The sequence below is a fragment of the Haliotis rubra genome, unplaced genomic scaffold, assembly GCF_003918875.1.
Source record: "Haliotis rubra isolate DU_JTF1 unplaced genomic scaffold, ASM391887v1 Scf31, whole genome shotgun sequence".
NCBI classification, from domain to species: domain Eukaryota; kingdom Metazoa; phylum Mollusca; class Gastropoda; order Lepetellida; family Haliotidae; genus Haliotis; species Haliotis rubra.
The window spans coordinates 1760346-1782577 of record NW_025766980.1 but is presented as its reverse complement, the minus strand read 5'-3'; the positions used below and the strand labels follow the sequence as shown (position 1 = coordinate 1782577).

The 22232-nt window shown below is 40.7% G+C and overlaps 1 protein-coding gene across 1 annotated transcript; it reads left to right on the top strand.

The window, feature by feature from the left end:
• Positions 1-2266: 2266 nt before the first annotated feature.
• Positions 2267-20430, top strand: LOC124283089. Its single transcript, XM_046719115.1, has 8 exons — positions 2267-2432; positions 3021-3057; positions 11177-12376; positions 12616-12810; positions 16349-16612; positions 17311-17502; positions 18535-18792; positions 19295-20430. Exons 1-8 carry the CDS (start codon positions 2409-2411, stop codon positions 20344-20346), a joined length of 3222 nt encoding a protein of 1073 aa, XP_046575071.1. The 5' UTR covers positions 2267-2408; the 3' UTR covers positions 20347-20430.
• Positions 20431-22232: the final 1802 nt, after the last annotated feature.

The window sequence follows — 22232 nt, the reverse complement described above, 5'->3', positions numbered from 1 at the left end:
AGCCATGCTTGCCACGGTGACTTCACTGATGCACGTCATCGTGCCCCAATTGCGTAGACCGAAGCCCATGATGTCCATCACTGGATGGTCTGGTCAGACTCGATTATTTACAGACCGCCGCCATATAGCTTGAATATTGCAGGGGCGGCGTTAAACAACAATCAAACATCGTTACTCGGTATAATTGTAAGGATAGTTTTACGGTTTTTAGTGCATATATCGGAGGATAACAGTCACAAACGTTCTATAAAATCGCTCCACTCCTTAACCATTTGGGGAATCGTATTTTACAAAGCAGACGCCTACCACCACAGGATGATGAGCACCCGCGCAAGTCGGCTCTTTATTGCATTTGTCCTCTGAAGGTTGGTGTGTGAACATATATTGGTTATGAAAACACGCGCACACAGACTCACAAGTGTTGTGCCTTAATAGTGCTATGCAACGTTTCGGTCCGATTTTACGTTTTTGCAACAGTTAAAATTTACAAATTTGGAACTTAAAAATAAAAGGGAACTTGTGTTGAACAACTTGAACACATGTAAATGGATCGTGTTGGAATTCTCGTGACAATTCGCCACAACAAATTTCTTTCAACAAAAACGTTAACGGTTTTTTATTGTTTGTTTACAGATTTGGATAAAGACGTCTTTGTGGATAGGAAAGTTGCAGTGCAAGGTTTCATACAGATATTCTGATTTTGTCGAGAATAATCACAATCAGTTTTTAACTCTGAAATATTCCTCTGGCAAATTTGTTTAACAAATAACTTAGAAACTGTTTCTTGGATTGTTTTCAAATTTGGGGAACGACTTTTGTGTCTATGGGACAGGCGTCCCAAATAATCTTGTCATCAACTGTTTTCAAATATTTTGAACACACTCTATGTAGTTATATACATAGTTATGGAAATCATAATGCGATGTAATCTTTTAATTCAGTATGTGTATATTGTGAAAATGTATCACAGATCGATTGTTCTTTTTCTTTACTCTGGGTGTACCAGGGTACCTGCATTGATTATTCTACTTAAGTTCTACTTAATTAATTCTTAACCTACTCATATACTTAATGCCATTGCGCTTCCCCGCTAATTGCCAATTAGAACCGTTTCTGGGTTTTTTAGCAAACGATCAGAACATAATCTATATATCATTTAGAAGGTTCAACGTTTTCGTGACCCGCAGATTATGGATTGAGTGAGTGAGTGAGTTTAGATTTACGCCGCACTCAGCAATATTCCAGCTATATGGCGGCGGTCTGTAAATAATCGAGTCTGGACCAGACAATCCAGTGATCAACAACATGAATTATGGATTGAATCCCAGACCGAAATAATTCATATCAAAGCTACCCCTTCCTTCACAATTACTAGAAGAAAATCGTTTTAGTACTGTTGATCAGCCGTTGGCTGTCAGGGACGGGGCAATGAGTGAGTCAGGGACGGGGCAATGAGTGAGTCAGGGACGGGGCAATGAGTGAGTCAGGGACGGGGCAATGAGTGAGTCAGGGACGGGGCAATGAGTGAGCACTGCTCACATTTCTGGGCTTTGTGTTAGGTGTTTATCTTCCTACTATATCAAGATAATTATCAAATGTTCTACGTCATAACTCGGTTACCTGTCCAAGTGCACTGATATGACTAGAATTATGGAAACGCGGTGTTCAATAAGTCCAAATCTTTTCTTAAAGAAGTCTGTTCGTGTATATTAGTCCGTAAAGTTTCACCAAGAAGGCAGCCTTCGTGGAATACCAGGCCTCCCCGACATTCAGTAGCCTTGGTGTAAATTAACTTGTTTGAGAGGCACTAAGGAGGGATAACAGAATAGGGATGGACACCTTCTTTATTACAGTGAGAGCGACGTTTCGGTGTAGCTTCTAGCCCCGTTATCAAGCAGGTGATGAACAGAATGAGAACAGAGAGGCACATATACAAGTGCGAGGAGATGTTTGTACAGTACAATGAGTATTAGGACTGCAAAAGCATAGAGAAGCCAGTTAACAATTCCCTGCATGGATGGGCTCGAAATAAGAGCTAGCAAACATTCCATAAACCCAATACCTTTCAGCTGCCTTAACTGATGCAGACTGAAGGACCTGGGTACCCTGGGTACCACGTCACTACATCGGAAACAAGAAGTGTAACGGTCGATACAAGATTAACACAATGACCTTGTCACTTCCGATATATTGAAGTACTGTATATTGAATGCGCGGTCTCCGCAGCTCTTGAGGTGAACGTTCAGAAACTCCAGGATGACAGGAAATGCCTCGTACGCAATTGTATCCGAGAGAAGCGGTTATCGATTGCGAATTGATTATGCTCTTGGCTTAAGGGTGTTCTTCGGTGTTTGGCGACAGAACGCCAGTGCGGTGACAGTGAAACTGGTCGTTCATTAACATTCATCATGTCATTGGCATTCGCAATCAGTGTAAGTACATTCTGTGTCGATTGTATGAAATCCGTACATATATCGTTTGTTTCTAATTTTGGATGTTAATATTACCACTTACTATAAACCTGAAACAGAACATATGGTCATTAGTTGTCTACTAGAATTTTGGTTCAACGAAAATATTAATGTATAAATGATTTTATATTGACATAGTAAATTATGACAGTTACCGGTTGAAATATATTATCGTATGTATGAATTTAGTTTGTTTCATAATTATTCGTCGCAGTTGTTAAGCCTGTAAGCAGAGCAATACGAGAGATGAAATTTAAATGATTCCTTAAACTGTTATTGAACTTTTGTTTTATTGGGGTTTTATGCTGCTTCAATTGAGTTATTTTTGCTATTTTCATTATACCGTTCATTTGCTACTACCGTCTGAAAACATGACAAGAACACGACCTTTCCACGACAATTGGCATGTACATGCGTAAAGGTGTTTTGATTAAAGAGCTTCTTGCGAATGAGTATTGTATTAGATCAATAATCACGCGAAATATCAATTATCAGGAAGTTACTTGTCATTGATTTCTTCCCATATAGATGTTTGTCAATGATTTTCAGATACTGACTTTCTTGACTGTCACGGCTTGCTCAGCTGGTGAGTATCCCAGTATATTTGTAACGCATGACTTATGAAGTGGAGATGTTATCTTGATCTTTCCTAGCAGTCTTTATCTTAACAGTTACTTCATCAATCATCTGTCTGGTCGTCCATGCAGGTAGCAAAGGTACTGAAAGTCCCCATGGTCCTGGTATGGTGATCTACCATAAGTTGTTAGCGATCTATAGCCTGTTTTAGTTGTAATTGTGCTATTCTAGTTGTTTTACTGTCCTTCGTCGACAGGTTATTATAATATACAGATACTGAACCACAAAAGAAATGTCGCACCGATAGCGGTTTTTTAAAGCACACACTTTATTTCACTCTAATTAACAATCAGAAGGGAGGATTGAGTTCAAACCTGACAGTTATGGTTAACACATTTTGGGGGATCACATTTAGAGTTCACACAAACAAAATCACCAAAAATGGTACCATTAAGATACCCCAAAGTCAGTATTGTGTATGGCCTGTACGTGCATCGACGAATCGTCTGTAGATGGAATGAATAAGCCGGTTGATGAAGGCCATAGGCACTTGGGTCCATACTCTGTGAAATGTCTGATCGAGTCCAGCAGCGGTTGTCGGCCTTGGGTGTAGGTCATTCAGTCTTTGAATCTCGTCCCAAAGACTGAGTGCAGGCTATTGTAGGGTTTGGATGCCATGTTGTCTTATGAAGTCAAATGTTACTCTGGCATTGTGGGCACGAGCGTTGTCTTGCTGGAAGATGTGATTTCTGTAACGCCCAAAATGTGGTACAACCTGGGGTTTTATGACTTGGTCATTATAGCGAGCAGCTGTCACGTCATTCCCTCATCCTGGACCGAGATTCTCGAACACCACGGTGCAAACTATCTGGTTCAGATCAATTGCAACCCACACCATGATGCTTGGACCACCCACGAGTCTCTTTCAACAGTACACTCATTGGAAAACAGTTCCCCACGCCTTCACCATACTCTCACTCTGCCATCGACTGTCGAAACACAATATCGGCTTTCATGAGAAAGAAACACAGTTCTCCATTGTCGATAACGCCAATTTCGATGCAGTTACCCATTGCAGTCGGTTTGGGCGGTGATGAGCGGTGAGGACAGGACTACGATATGGTCTGTGACAGCAGGTTTCTTCCGCGCAAACGTCGACGCACTGTATCGGCACTGATGGGTCTGTTGTGAGTCCCAATGGTTGTGATGTTACTGAAGGTCGCCCACTGCGTGGACGGTCTTGGATGCTGTTAGTGACCTGATACCACTCCTGCAGTTGGTAGATTGTCCTAACATGAACATTAAAATGATTGGATACCCTCAGTGCAGTCTGACCAACTTGCAATCGTCCAAAGACTTGGTTCCTCTGATCTCTCGTAAGTCGTGCCATGGCGATTGTGTCAAAACAAAAATGATTTTAAGCGAGTTTGAGACTCGCTTTCACTGGTAGGGTTGTCACGATATGCACGTGCCTTTTCATTTTCACGAATGTCATACGGAACCTTTACCACGATTGCCTTTTTAGGTGCGTTTGGTCGATATGCTTTTCCATCAGAAAACACACTGTTGTTGGTAATAACTGTCAATTTGGATTTAAAAACCATGTTAACAAAACGATACAATCATAATAAAAAAGTTTTGTAAGAACAAAAATTTTGCGAAAAGCGATGTTTCTTTTGTGGTTCAGTATATATTCCATTTCAATGTCAAATATGTTCTCGTCACGATATGGCTGAAATATTGCCGATGTGACGTTAAATATTAACTCACTCACTCACTCTGTCTGGTCTTTGGTTTAAAGATTTAGAATTTAGGGATGGTGCCCTGTTCCTGAGTGAGTGTGTTGAGCATGATTTGAGATATGTCACGCATGCCAGCTTTTGTAACGTGTGAGGAAAGCCGAACGTGACATAGGATTGTTACCACTGATCATGATGACGATGGCTGTTGACTTTGTCGAGACAGCCAAAAATAACAAACACTCACACTCACCGACACACACTCAAGAAGATAGTACAACTAAAGACGAATTTAAGAGGAGCTATTTCAAGACAAAGAGTAGAATTATTATTCGGCTATCAAGACAATATTCACGTAGAATAACAATATGATTCGGAACTTCGTATCACGATGACACCATCTTGTTGGTGCAGAGTTTCAAGAAACAAACGTATTAGTGTGAGAGATATGACCCGGATAAACACACTACTATAAACGGAGTCAAACCTGTTGCCATGCAAATAGATTGCTATTTTCAAATTTCAAAATAGAAAAAGGCGCCACTTCAGCCCAAGTAGATCTTGTATTCAACCTCTTCCACGTGCAGGTGGACACTACGAGGGGCATTCAAAAGGTAGTCGGCCTCACCTAGAAAATGATACAAGTGCAGCTGTTTTTATGTTTTATTTTTGTACATATTATCTGTCAACCTCAAGCAAATTGTACCCGTGAGGGTCCGGGTTAGAATATTGATCTTCAGTAACCCATGCTTGTCGTAGGAGGCGACTAACGGGATCGGGTGGTCAGGCTCGCTGACTTGGTTGACACGTCATCGGTTCCCAATTGCGCAGATCGATGCTCATGCTGTTGATCACTGGGTTGTCATTTTGCGTGTTTGAGATAGGTAAAAGTCCACTAGAATCAAACTTAGATATTAAAGTGCCTACAAAAAGCAATTTGAAACTAACATTACTTGTTTAAGTGACTTCCCTCTTCATCTGATGTTTGATAGGCATATAGAAGTTGGTAGGGTAATACAAACGTATATATAGTATGTACATGAAATCTTAGCCGTCAACATTAGCAATTGGCCTAGACGAAAATTAATGGACGCTATCCACATCAAACATTCCAAACCGGAGTTGAATAGGGACCAGGGTGTCTTCTTTCGAAATGCTTGGTGCATTAACTAATTTCCCTCCAACAATGGCGTTTACCAAAACATGCTGTACATCCCATCGCCTAATGTCTATTATTGTACATCTCAATCACCTAATCTCTATCACTGTATATCCGTTACTGGCTTCCATCTGTGGTCATTCACTCTATGTAAACATGTTGTACAAACAGTATGTATACCCTATTTAACTTAATCCCCTCACCAATCTGTTGTAATAACAACTCTGTGGCTTCCTGTACATACTATACATACCTCTGTAACTATTCACTGTCATTCACCTGATGAAGGGGCAAGTATTAGCCCAGAAACGTCGTGTGTAAATAATACAGAAGTTGCACATCCATATCAAGTGTGTTGTATTCCCCCTTCATGTTTACTGAAAGAGCTTGTTCTGGGGACACTACCTACCCCCCCTTTCAGGTGACGTAATCATAAGGACATAACTTATTCTAATGTTTTCACTTATTCATACATGATGCCAATGATTCAGACAAAATACTGAAAGTGTCAGCTCTCAATATATTGTAAACGGTGCCAGCTTGAATAACTGCCCACAATGTGTTTGAAAGATTAAAATGGGTGTGTCCTTAAAAACAGCCCCAGTCTAAATATAACAAAGCAATCCAAATCTTTGAATGTTGATTGATTATGACGGGTAGTCATCCAATACATCCAAAACATATTTTATATGATATTATCTGAAAGCATACCATCACACAAAAAGTACCAAATGACAGATTGTGTTTCATTTTCTTCTTTTTTAAAAGAAACATTATACCCCAATGTGTTGTGATGACTAATATCTCGTTTACCACATGATAAACATGTGAAATTGTGGATATGGATTTTCTAATGATTCCTTCGAAATAAAGTGGAAGTTCATTGAGAATATAGTTAGGCCGACTATTTTTAAAACGCCCCTCATACTAGTGGGGCAGGATCCGCTCAACTTTTGACCAAAAAAACTATGTGATAATAAGTTCCTCAAAATTTGTATTGTGATTTCTTTGATTCCTTCATTCATCTTTTGTTCTGGATTCCAAGGCTACATAGAAATCCGTAAAAGAGTAGGTATTGCTTGGTCCAGCAAATATACCTCCAAACTCCTGTCTCAAAGATTAACCATATTCCTTAATACTATTAAGGATGGACTTTCTCTGTTTTCACAGAGAGTATTCGAGACAGGCGGAATTAATGCCATGTGGATTCTTAAAACCAAAAAAATTTACAATACATGTATATATGACGTGGCACAGATATGAAGCGGCCATTCGAAAAAATGCAACATTGATTGCTCCAAATGCCACATGAAATCATCAGCATCCACACTGTTCTGCATCGGGAAGCTGTCACAGCCGTCAGCATCCACACTGTCCTGCATCGGGAAGCTGTCACAGCCGTCAGCATCTACACTGTTCTGCATCGGGAAGCTGTCACAGCCGTCAGCATCCACACTGTCCTGCATCGGGAAGCTGTCACATCAGCAGCTGTCACAGCCGTCAGCCATAATGTCCTGCATCGGGAAGCTGTCACAGCCGTCAGCATCCACACTGTCCTGCATCGGGAAGCTGTCACAGCCATCAGCATCCATACTGTCCTGCATCGGGAAGCTGTCACAGCCGTCAGCATCTACACTGTCCTGCATCGGGAAGCTGTCACAGCCGTCAGCATCTACACTGTCCTGCATCGGGAAGCTGTCACAGCCGTCAGCATCCATACTGTCCTGCATCGGGAAGCTGTCACAGCCGTCAGCATACTGTCCTGCATCGGGAAGCTGTCACAGCGCGTCATCGGGAAGATCAGCATCCACACTGTCCTGCATCGGGGAAGCTGAGCCGTCAGCATCTGTCACTGTATCTGTATCGGGAAGCTGTCACATGCATTCAGCATCCAAGCTGTCCTGCAGCCGGAAGCTGTCACAGCCTTGGTATGACTTATTGCTTGTATTTACGCGTGATACACGAAGGAGATGACAAGAACTATGCAGGCAATAATAATTACATAATATTGTTTTAAAATTCTCTTTTATGTATATAGGTCGCTTCAGTAGCTCTGGAATGAAGAAGAAAAATATTATCACTCATAACAGTCAAATACTGTTTTTTACTGAAGTTGCAATCACGACTAACTACAGAGCTTTTAACAACGACTTTTTAAAATCCCATGTTTAGCAAGACCGCTTTCATCCCAATCAAAGGTAGAAAGTTGTTGTCTTGATTAATTGAACAAGAGCGTATTGAACCAAACACGCCTGGATGTGTTGCGCTTTCATCCCGAGGGAGTTTCCACGACATGGAACCTCAGTGTCACAACACACGAGATCAATGGTTTCTGAAGGTAGTTCTTCCTTGGATGACTAGTTTGTGATACACACTCGTGATTTCAAACGCCATACAGTTTTATGTAAGATTTATTTGTGGTTGGCGAAAACAGGCCGCCGGCTGGATATAAGTTCCCTCAAGCATAACTGATAAAATGTTTACATGAGTGCATACCACGTGACATTTTCAAAGTAAAAGTCAAATGAGTCCGTTTCTCTTTCGACGGCAGATAACTGAAGTTATTTGATGTGGTAGACGAAGTTCCCACAGACACTGGCTGCCTGACGTAGTCCCAAGTGCCATGAGACTTTCAATGAAAGAATGTGTTTCTGTAATAATTTTTGTTTATTTGTCGGTGCCTTGCCTACTTGTTACCTATCAAGATAATGCCCAATCAGTGTAGAATTAGAAAGTTGAAATAAATGTTTTAAAGTTATAACATTATTAAATTTAAGGTAAACACAGGTGAATCAATCAGAGAAAAACAGCACAGCAGAAAATATAAATTAAAATACATATATTATCACAAAACATGCAGTCACAGGGAATAATATTATCTCCTGATATCGGTGATGATGTGGCACGATTATCAGCATACTTTGTACCTGGGTATGGGACACAATGCAATTTGTGTATCTTGACATACACCACACATCGGGTGTCAAAACTATCTGTCGGTAATGGCCAGTGACCGTGTGGACAGTTACCATTCATGAGCTCCAGCTCCAACCATGTTTCTCATCTTGATCGACCGGGCTGCCTCCTAGGAGACTCCTGATGATACCTCCAATGACTTGATCCAGCTGTTCAAGTTTGTCAACATATCTACCTTTCATTTCCCACGAGGTGTATGCTGGATGAAGGTACCTTCATTGACATTTGCATTATCTGTAACATGTTCCCTCAATTTAACCACGTCTATACGAACCCATAGTTTTTTGCTTGTATTTTGAGGCGTGTTCTGGTCAAACCGATCTACCCCGCCCATATAATCCTGTATGTGTGATGGGCTGGGACCGATGTTCTGTGAGCCGTCCTACCTCCACCTGGCGGCAAAACCATTTTCTTGGGGAGGGTGTGCAGTGCTTGGGTAGTAGACAGACTTGTTATCCTCCTACATGTTAGCACCTTAGTCCCGACAAGCTCACAAGTCGACGGTCCCAATCTGCACACAATTTGCCTCTTTACATGAAGGGAGATCTACGACGGGGTAATAGTTCCAGCGATATGTGCCACACAGGTGCGTTTTTTTTCTGTAACAGATAGTCCACCAGAACAGCTCTGGTATAATTCTAAAGACAATTATTGATGAAGAAAATTACTCCACAACTATATATAGTTATCACACAATAAATAGAACTTGTTGACGTTGATAAGTATTTACCCTTGTGGAGATATCGAGGACTTTGTTACTCAAGATGTTTACATCTTATTTTTTCATCGAACATGTATACTCCCAGGCGCCGAGAAATAATGTAGTCAGTTGTCATGAATGATTAAGTGAATACGAGCATCTTCACAGGCTTCATCATGATCACACAGATGTAGGCAACAATACCAAATCAGTGACATGTTTCAGGTCAATAATGCCAATGAAACCCTGATCTTCAGTGCATGCAACCTGATCGAGGATTGATCTCTCCTTCGGGAATATGGAAACATAAATGCGGACGGATTTCATAGGTTTCCACATCCAATGGAATCAATTATCAATTATCATTTATTCATATACATCTGAATATGAACGACCACGTCTGTATGTAACACTCCATGCGAAGTTGACAATGGGTTTGCTTACAATCTATAGTTCGGTAGTTAGAATTGATCTTCTACAGCCCATACTTGTAATGAGACAACTAACGGGGTCGGGTGATCAGGCTCGCTGACTTTGTTGACATATATCATTGCATCTCAGTTACGTAAATGGATGCTCATGACGTTTATCTATGGACGTTCTGGTCAAGACTCGATTATTTACAGACCGACGCTATATAGAGTCCGACGTTACATAAACTACCAACAACGTTAGGTAGTTGGCACTTTCTCTGAAATTTAGTTGCATTCAATGGTACAACAACCCTGGGCTATGCTAGGTACCCGAATAGAGCAGGCCCGGATTCACAGTGCTGTCTTGGTATAAAAAGGTGCCAATGGTACATGTAAATCCAGCCGGGGTTCATGTTCGATTCCTGGTTGTACGAAGTGCAATTCTAGAGGCTGTTTAGTCGACGGACCTCTATGTATGCTTCCCGTGCCAAAGCGTCGTCATTGTCCCCTTGACTCCCATGCTATGATGGTGTAGCAGGCCCGATTTCTTTTCGACTTCAACAACTTAATGTCACCTGAGGCATGTATAATGACCAAGCATCCATACCTTTAGGGTACACGATCGGATATGAACGGGACGACCCGTTGCAATCACCCGTCCTCTGATAATATTTTCAGCCGGTCTGGAGGAATGATGGCGATAGTGATCATAATAGTGAGTTCGCAAGATATGGAGTGAGTGAGTGAGTTTAGTTTAACACCGCTTTGAGCAATATTACAGCAATATCACTGCGGGGGACACCAGAAATGGGCGCAAGATATTGATGAAATATAGGTGAGTATAGGTGAGTATAGTGCAAGGAATGTGAATGCCAAAGATCTGGTTGGGTTATATGTAGTGATATTTTTATGGCTGTCGAGGTATGGTTTGTTTGTTTTTTAATTCAGGTAAATGACAGCGGCCTGTACATAATCACCAAACCAGTGGTAGATGTTATCAGCACCGACCATGTCTCCGGGCACTGTGCTTGTGCGCTTGATCCATTTTTTTGTCTCATACAACATAAAAATCAGGTAATATAATTGCGCATTGTAGAAATATATATTATCACAAACATTATCACAATGCATTCTTTCCACAGAATATATGGATCACCGCGGACGAGAGTTTCTACTGGGATTTCCGCTCTGGCCCAACGTGTCTCAAGGTGGCTCAATTAAACTGCATGTGCGAGGACCGAAATTCACAAATATTACCACGGAAATTCTTGGATCTGGGGAGATTTACAACTATACCGTTGGGTTTTCAGAAACTCTCACAATCAACCTGTCAACAAATGTTGAGTACAATGGCACAGAAACACCCAATAATAATAGTGTCCGAGTTCTGAGCACTGATGAGGTATATGTGTATGTCATACGAGGGGTTTCCGGAGGTTATTTCGCAGTTCCAAAACTTAACTGGACCAAAGAATTCTACATCGTGTCCTACCCTCCATCAGATGGTGGATACTCCTACTTTGCTATCATAGGATATGAAGACGCTAACGTGGAGATTACATTTAGGAAGGACGTAAACTTTGGGTCCATCTTAATATCTCCACACGTACCAATACGCGTAAGAATCTTGCCGATGCAAATCTGGAGTATATACTCCTCCCAGGATTTGACAGGAACGTACATTAAAAGCCAGAAGCCAATATCTGTTCTCGCTGGTACAACTTTTCCAGGAGCTCCACATGGGGGCAAATTTGTTGAAGAGATGCTACTACCTATAGCCTTCTTTGGGAGCAACTATATTATTCCCACAATTTCTGGGGATGATGCAGTCCTGAGAATTGTCGCATCAGAAAATAACACGGTGATATACGCCGAGGGTGATCTGTACTCTTATATGGGAGCTGGTGACTACGTGGATATAGTCACAGACGACGAGGATGTGCACTGCCTTAAAAGCACACGTCCCATCCAGGTAGTGTTGATAGGAAAGCGAGCAAATGTGAGCTCTTACAGTGTGGATGGCTTCTTAGGAGACCCGATCATGGCAGTCGTACCTGCTGTTGAACGCTTTCAGAATCATGACAAAATTGATGTATTTACTGAAGCTGGCGATGGACTCATTAGACAACTGCTGTTTTTCTTTCAAAATGACAGTGACATCGAGATTGGAGGAACTGCCGAGTCTTTCTTTGAATATTCCGATTGCTGTAACCATGTAATATCGTACTTGGTGGATAGTCAACAAACAGTGTTGCCCATGCCACAGGGCTTCTCTGTCGGGGTCATGCAGCTGGCGACTTCCGGCAGCAAGGGATATGGTCTGACGATGGGGGTCTCCTTGGGTGAGTTAATATTGTGAGCTATCGACATGCATAACTATACTGTATTTTAATGACTGAACGAATCAAATGCTGATATAAATCATTGAAGCTCTGTTCGTGCAACAATGGAATGAGGTAAAAATAAAGCATATGAAAATATATCAATACGGTAGGATATTTTGCAGTATGTGGAGTAGCATTCAAATCGGACACTTCATTAATTCTCTACGTGTTTGGTTTGTACATCTGTTGTTTTTCAGACCCTTCATTTTGTCCGACGAAGTATGGATTCACGTACCTCAACACATCAGGCCTATGTGTGAAGGCGTATACGACACCCACCACGTGGACTGAGGCCCGTGCGTTATGTCGGGAAGACAGGTTACGTCTCGTTACGCTTGACACACAGGCCAAGATCAACGGTATCAAGCACTTTCTGAAGGACCAGCTTAACAGTATGTATCCTGATGTGAGACAGGTATGTTTAGGATCCTTACATAGAGCAGCCATACTACTACAACTGTATCTACCACAATGAATAATAATTAAATGAGTATCAACCAAGCGGAGTGCCATGTCAAATCAGCACAAACTGAGAAGAGAAGGCTTTTTGAACGACTACTGAACCGAGCTTATGTATTCTTATGTTGACCGTCCTTCGCTTTTATGAAGTCAACTGGCCCGAAATATGTCACAGAAGGATTTCTGTTTGCTGCTCAGGACCTGTCACTTCCCACTCGTAACGATCAATGTGTCATTTAACATAAAAATGAAAATATGAATTGCAGATTATAAAATGAAAGAGTGTCCAACACCTTTATACTGAATGTCCAGCGTTGGTACAAACACAGTATATTTAGCGACATGAGGAATCTTTATAACATTCAACCCCATGCTTTTTAATTTTTAACACGGTGGACCATCCATTGTACTCCCAGAATACGTAGACGGCATCATGGAAAGGGAGAATTATACCAATGTTTGGGATAGGCCCGTATACAGCTTGAGACGTATCCAAGTTAACAAACCTGACCATGTTCTTTTCTGTCCCGTTTAACAGCATTGTGACTGACAGGGACAGAAACATTATGGCAAAATATTCGCACCTTGCTCTTGGCATGTCACTCTTGCATCCAAAGTACGAAGTTGTCTGACTGCCTATTGTTTTGGGTGCCTTGGGTTTGGTACCTCCCAATCTCTTGACTTACATGTACATTTGGAAAGTTGTTTGCTTCGAGCCCTTGTGACACACTAGGTGATGCGAAAGGCTGAATTGTTGAAGTCCTCACTATCTCCGAAAGCTTCTTGTAATATATTGATTAGAAGTCCAATTCGTCGTTTTGAACAAGAGTCATCAGAAGATGACAAATCCCCCCGGCCTCCACAAATATGAAAGAGCAAATCATCTGACAGTTACTTATAGTTGAACTTGATTGTTTTAGACTAAGTCCTAAACGTTTCCATGGAAACCAAGAAAAATAATAATGACAAAAATCTGTAAACAGCAAAAGGCACCACTTTAGGTTCTGTTTGATATATCTGCCAAGTGTTGTTGAAATATATTAAACGGTTTTCCAGTTGTGCTCCGGAAACGAAACCCACCACTCCCTTTTGAGACTAAATCCAAAACGTTTCTATGGAAACAAATAAAAATAAAAATGACAAAAATCTGCAAAAAGGAAAAGGCACCACTTTAGGTTCTGTTTGATATATCTACCAAATGTTTTTTGAAAAATATTGAACGGTTTTCGAGTTATGCTCCGGAAACAAAATGATTACGGACGGACGGACAAGGCGTCGACTATATCCCCCGCATTACATGCCGGGTGGATAAAAAGGGGCAAGGTACCCCCAGCTGATGATGTGCCATGACCACCCGAAGCCCCTTTACTGCATTCTGTAAATGATACTAGGGCTACTTGAATGGCACAAGACTCCAAGCAAGAGAGGGACATACAAAAATCATATGACGTGTCTGTGGATTAGTTTTCTCCTCAGTTTGATTCCATTTCCCCGGGGACTACACCATTCGTTAATCACAGGGTAACTGGCTATTCGTTTATCGTTTTAGGACCCGTTTTTCATGCCTCTCAGATTATTGTTTCTAATTAAGGTCACAAAAATTACTTGAAAACTAATTTGTGGCAGCACTCGATCTTTGGGATACAGGAATGGCCTAACAACATTTAGTCCAGTAAAATTAGTGGAAAAATATCACTGAACCTCAAAAAAATTGGTACAGAAATGGTTTTGTGTTTATATCATTTACAATAGTTCTGTAAACAATCCATAAAAAGTCCTCCCTTGGATGCTGATGCCAAGTGGCTTTTTTAGGGCAATAACTATGAAACATGGAATTTTTCAATTATTTTTAAAAAATCTGAAAATAAGTCCAGAAAATGGTATAAGATCTTGCAAAACATACAACTGAAGCGTACAAAATAGTAAATAAAGAAAATTAGGGCTGATAAAAAATTATGACATGAGGGTTGAACTTGGATTTTGGACACTCCAGCACACTGAAAACAAGTAAATGAGAGTTATCTCCCCTTTGTTTACAATAGATTGAAGTAGCAGAATGGACAGGAAAGGTTATATCTTTAATAAAACTCTAACTAGATGAGGCTATAGTTAGCCAAATAGAAAAAGGATTCAAAAGACAGCTTAAAGCTACAATTAAAAGAGATGAGGAGGAGGACCGAGGTGATTTTGCTCCATAATTAGCCCACAGAACTATATGCACTGCGGTCGTGCACGACTACGTACTTTGGTGATAAATGGGACATTCTGTTTCAAGATTAGCAGAACTTGAAGAAACATATGACAGAATGATAGATTAGGAAAATATGATACCATTTATATTTTCTATGCAATTAATTTTAAAACAATTTCAAAAGGTGATTGAATGATAAGTTTGTTCTCTTTTATCTTTAACTGGCAACTACCTATTGTTATGTGAGCAGAGTGAGTGAGTATGTTTCTACGCCGCTTATTCCAGCAATATCACGGCCGGGGACAATAGAAATGGGCTTCACACATTGTACCATGTGGGAAATCGAACTCGGGTCTTTGGCATGACGAGCGAACGCTTTAACCACTAGGCCACCGCCCCCCTTATGTGAGCAGAATATTTATAGTATAACTGGTATTTTTTTTTTTCTGATATAAAATCTTCATGAAAACACTTGACACTGATTCACATAAATTAGATATATAACATATCTTTACTGAAAAACATGTTTTTCTTAAAATTGAAAAATCATTAACTTAGGCTCTTTGTAGGGAGTGAGTTTAGTTTTACGCCGCACTCAGCAATATTCCAGCTATGGCGGCGGTCTGTATATAATCAAGTCTGGATCAGACAATCCAGTGATCAACAGCATGAGCATCGATCTACGCAAATGGGATACGATGACATGTGTCAACCAAGTCAGTGAGTCTGACCACCCGATCCCATTAGTCGCCTCATACGACAAGCATGGGTTACTGAAGATCAATTCTAAACTGGATCTTCACGGGTGCTGGGCTGCTTGATCAAAGCTCTAGAAAGGTTTTGAAAACAATTTTTTTAACTTTTTCACCCCCAAATAGGATTTCGGATAACATTATTTGACTTTTCGAATTCAATTTTGGTAGTACCTTGTGTAAAATATATGTAAAAACGTAAATCTGTGTCTCAATATGAGATTTAAAAAATTATTTACTGTAGATTTCAATTTTTAATTTTTCACCCCCAAATATAGGACTTAGCTTCATATTTCAACGGAGGACTTTTTAATACTCATTAGTTATAACTTAAACATGTTGAAAACACTCAAATCATTTCTGTACCAATTATTTGGAGGTTTTGTCACATTTTGACTGGACTAATTGGATGACGTTCAGTTTAGAGTATGTCATGGTGAAGCGTCATAATCAGTGTGACATATTTGAAGCGATATATAATAATATCTAAAAAAGTATAATATTGAAGTTAATGTAATTTCTCCACAGATCACACGTTTTCTATTGGGCTGCACACATTCTCGGTGTTGTTTGATTTGAGCATGTACAACTGGATCGACGGGGGATCTCTTGGAAATGCTCTGGACTGGCTGCCGCAACAACCGGACAACATCAGCTCGTGTGTCCAGTTGGCCTCGAGGAACAGTAAAGTCGGGTGGCAGTCCACACATTGCGACGCTACATCCGGCTACATCTGCGAGGTGGTGCTAGCGCAGAAACAAGACGTTCAGCTGTTTTCTGGAGAATGCCAATGTACATACACAATATTGGTATTATTTTACCACTGACCGCTGTAGTAATCGGCGACTATATTCCGTCCACAACAATTCATGCTTGTTTTAGGAAGCGAGTGAGTGAGTTTATTTTAGGCCGCTTTTAGCCAGAAATGGGCCTCGCGAACCCGGGTGTTCGTCTCGACAAGCGAACGTTTTCACCACTAGGCTACTCCACCGCCCCTGTTGTAGGACGTGACCAAATGGATCTGGTCAGGCTGGATTACGTCAACAATGGCGTGTAATCGTTAATTCGTTATACCAATTGAATCTCAGTTCAAAATGATCAGTCGTTTAGTGATCTACCTTGGGTTGCTGGATCTATAGCCCGTTGTTATATTGTCCTGTCCTAAATAGTGACATTCTTAACTCACACTCACTTCTTGTTTTAAATCTCAAACTGTGATATTCTAGTTGTGTTAATGCCCTTTGCCGGCAGATTTTATAATGTAACATTATCAATTATCATTGCATGACTTGTTCAGGTCGAAATATGACTGAAATATTGCCGATGTGACTAAAAATCTCACTCAAAATGATTCGAAATGGCCAGAAAATGTTGTTTTGTGCACATTGGTCATTCACTCGTTGACAGTTACCTCTTCTATGCTAATATTCAACTCTGCTCATGTCAGATACAATCACCTAAATGCAGTATGTCAATCTCAATGTTATCAGACTCCCACCCAGGATGTCCTACGGCTGACGGTTACACCTACATCTACGAGGCCGAGCTCTGTGTCAAGCACCACCTTCAGCCACAGTCGTGGGTCAACGCTGCTGTCGCATGTCGTGCTGATGGAGGCCGTCTCGTCACCGTGGACAGTGACACGAAACAATATTATCTGCACAGAGTATATCGGCATATCTGTGAGTTGAATATTTCATTGTGCAGTACATAAAATAGATATTATACAAAGTATTTTATAAGGAGCTGATTTCCAAATATGAGTCCTTCACGTTGCCAGGACAGACACCTATGATCGCTGGTTTGAATTCCGGTCCTGGTTTTAGGTGTCTCAGCACTTTACCCGTGCTCTCGGACCCACCTGCTAATGTTTAAGACCTTCATCATATGGGCTGTTACGCCATGAACTGATTACATGGTTTTGAATAAGTAGCGTTCAACCAAACTGACAGCCCATGAGTGAGTGGATGAGTTTAGTTTTACGCCGCTTTTAGCAATATTCCAGCAATATCACGGCGGGGGCACCATAAATGGGCTTCACATACTGTACCCATGTGGGGAATCGAGCCCGGATCTTCGGCGTGACGATCGAACGCTTTAACCACTAGGCTATTCCACTGCCCGACAGTCCATGACGTCACTGAAGTGAAATATAGTTATTAAACTCACTTATACTTTAACATTATGCTACGACCTATTTGTGGACAGGTAGCAAAAGTACTGTAAGTCCCCATGGACCCTAGTACCTTCGTGGTGATGTACCTTCAGTTGTTGGTGATCTATAGCCCGTTTTTATTTTGTGCTGTCTATACTGATTTAATTTTATGATACCGTACTAGTTTTAAATTTATATCTGTGATGCTCTAGTAATTTTACTGTCCTTCGATGACAGGTTTTTATGTTCTAAATTTATTGATTTTAATATTGATATAAATTAACTTGTTCTCGTCACGATATGGCTGAAATATTGCCGATGTGACGTTAAATATTAACTCACTCACCTATTTGTGGAATATGATTGTTTAATTTGTGAGTAGTTGTATGTAAATAGTGTAGGGGACTTGTTTGACACCTTTCAAATTGGGTTGGATGTTCTACTGCACAATGCTTAGGTCCAAATTTATACTGTTGGACTAAAAACATGAAACTCCTAATAATGTAGACTCGGTTATATATTGCCACTGAACAGTAACACAAACATCTGTTTATTCTAGCACCAAACTACTATATAGGCAGCTCCTGGCGTAACTTGACCACTGGGCAGTGGGTGTGGACTAACTGCTCCTCACTGACCTACAACAACTGGGACTTGGGACAACCCCAGGACAAGAACGGACATTGTGCTGTGACCAATCCCAGTGGTTCTTGGTACAATGTCCAGTGTAACGAAGTGATGCCATATATATGTGAAAGATCTCTGACAACGTATGCGGGGAAGGACATTGGTGGTCAAGCCGATAGGACATGCGAAGGTAACATTGTAAAGAGCAATATCTACATGGCAATCATATTTAAGTGCACAGTCGATGCCGCATGTGGATTCCACATTAGAACAGATCTCCAGCAATCCATGAATGTCTCAATCAGAGACATCAGGTAATGAGACGCCATCAGTTGTTTGTGTCAGGTCTAACGACGTGGGTCGGTATTCATAATACACCTGGATTGTCCAATACAGTTTTGACGCCAGTCTTATAGCTGGAATACTGCAGAATACTGCCCATGGCAACCACTTTCAAATAATTTCTTATGTGGTATAGGCAAATATTCATAAGTCCATGATGTATGTCTTACTGATACTCGGACAACTGATTGTATGTAGTTCGTGGCTGGACCTGCTCTGAGGCCTGCCGTTACAATTTGTATCTCTTTAAGATAGCATACAAGTAGCTGCTTGTCCATTGTCGGAATCTGTGTTATTGCGCAAGAGTAATAGAATTATGAGAGTATCATGAACTGTTTTTCTCTCTCCAGAAATGTCATCACTTTTGCCTTCGATGCTGTCGTCGTCATCATTGGTGCTGCCTCCATCATCCTGGTCAGTACTTACCTCTGAATATTCTCCATCCACCTCAACTCCTCCTTCAATGCACACAGATCACAGTAATGTCGTCCCAACTGAGACAGGAGGGTCAGTGCAATCTGAAAGTGACTTGATTTCATCAGCGGGGTTATCTATCGATGACACACAATCGTCAGTATCTTCAGCCGACAGCCCTCTAGTCAGCACTGATACAGCAGGGACATCGTCATTGACAACTCTAACCGATATGTCAACAAGCACCAACTCAGTTTTAACCCCCAGTCTCAACAGCTCCTCTGAAGTTTCGGAAACATTAGTGCAGTCATCGATGTACGATAGTGGACATGACATCATGCCCTCTACCACATTCTCATCCCCACAGTCCCAAGAAACCACTGTATCTCATAGAAGTACAGGATCCAAAGACAGCATAGGGCTCAGTGATAGCCCAGACTCCAGTTTCAGTCCAGATTCCTCTACATTACAACCAACGATATCAGGAACGGATACAAATCCAGAGTCGAGCAGCATAATCCCAATGACTACTCAAGCAGATACTTCATCGGTTACTGGTCCCACTAATGAAACCGATAACATGGAAACTCAAAGCGAACGTAATACGTCTTCTTCTCCTGGAGCATCTTCAAATTATACAGAAAGAATCATGTACACCACAACGATTATCCCCGATTCAAACCCTGAGAGAGGTGTCTTTGAGATCTGCAGGTGCTCCTGTATTCCTGAGAACCGACTCAATGACCTCGCGGTTGAATCAGTCGACGAAAAGACAAGGGAAATTAAGGACAAACTGCTTCTTGACAGAAGAAACTTGACGAAGACCATCATAAAATACATCAGTTCTCCAGATGAGCGGAAGTCCTCCACCAGCATCGGCGCCTCAGGTCTGGTGTTGATTGTATTCATTGTGGTGCTCCTACTATCATCCGATCTTCTCACCTTCTTTCAGAACAGAAGATATCAACGAAAAACATTCCAAGAATAGACAGAAACCATATTTTTTAAAACATCATCCTTTTTGAAATTACAAAGAATTAATATAAATGGTGTAAAAATGTGACCCAGAAAACATGATTCGACGCAAACAGAATTTGTTTCATTATTGTTCTGCCTTTTTCACCCAGTGTAAATGGGGTGCTAATCGGGACTCCTTTTCATCCGACGTTGAGCTTCAGTTTACGGTTACTTTCCACTGTAATATCACCGTGTTGCCTTCTTCTGTGTTGTATTATAACGGGGATCGAGTGGACTGATTTTGACATGTGCATATTGACGTTTTGAATAAATTCACACTCTACTGTTTATACAAAATAAAACCCTTGAATATACAAACCAGTTTTCATGAAAATTTCACCTGAGAATAAAACATGTGAAGCATCCCCTACAAATGGGAGTGATCACCACCAGAATTCGTTAGAGCAAGCCTCTTTTGATAGGTATGGGTTGCTGAATATCAGTTCTAACCCAGATCGTCACGGGTAAAAAAGGCTAAAGTATTTCTCTCTTTTTTTTAGTTTGTTTGTTGTTTAACGCGGCACTCGGCAATTTTCCAGTACATGGAGGTGGCCTTTGAATGAACCCGTCAATCAAGTAATCAACATTAAAAGCTTCGGTCTATGACCGATTCTGATCACCCGACCCTGTCAGTCGGTTCAGCAGCATTGGTTGCTGAAGATGATCCGGATCTTCACGGGTGAAAAGGCTAAAACAATACACAATTCAGGATCTACATTTTTATGTAGCGCATCTTGCTATCATTTTTCCTATAAGTACATGTAACTTTTTGTAGTCATTTGAAACATTATAAATTTAGTCATTTGAAACATTATAAATTTACGCACTATATTTTTGTAGGATATTAACAGGTATGAATATCTTATGTTTATTCAAAGGAACGATAATATAGGAGTTTTGTTTTGTAAACACGTACAGGGAAACAATTGCTGGAGTCCTACAGAACTGAGACGCTTGTTTATTCTGTTCCGTGTCGACTTTCAAACTGAAACAATGCCCAGATATCTATACGGAAGAGAATTCAGTATAAACCTGCAAACAACAAAGGCGTGGTGCACAATTGCTATTTGGTTTATAAACCTTACAGATCAATACAAATCCAAGTAATTACAATGGTGGTGAAGGACGTCAGTACAACGTGTAATGGCATTATTAAATGCAATACAAATGATAACAGCTATAACGTCAGTGTTAATACTATTCAATGGGCAGCAGTTCCAATCTGGTCACATTTCCATTAGGCAGTCATACATGTCTGACAACTGATTTCGTTACAACAAAAATGCTATGAACGTCTACTGAATCACAACAAAAATAAAGCCATACAATCATAACGTAACAATGAATTACTCTGCCTTACAACAATATGACCCCTTTCATTGAGATACAGAAATAATACGACCTTTTCAATAACAGTAAAGACATTGAGCAGTGAGTCGTGATACTCAGGTTAAATTTCATCAGACTAGTTAACGTATTGTAACTGCAAATACTACACATTCCAAACATAAATGTTGTAAACGCTTTTACATTGTCAGTTATCATGAAGTTGTAATATAAAAAATGAATTTACATAGTTGTGTTGTATAGTTTAGCAATATTTAATTTGCACTGAGACCAATCTGTAATTTACCTAACAAATTCAGTTGATCAACATTTATTTATATCTTTAGGGGTAACTGCTAACCCCCCGACAACTGCCCCTGGCTATTTGCCCCACCCCCTAACTGCCCCCGGACAAGTGCCCCCATCAAAGTGTGACACACCCTCCCCATCTTGATAGGATTTATTAAACTCAATTATGAAAACAATGTGTTGAGTTGTGATTAAGATAACAACTTAAGTAAGATAACAACT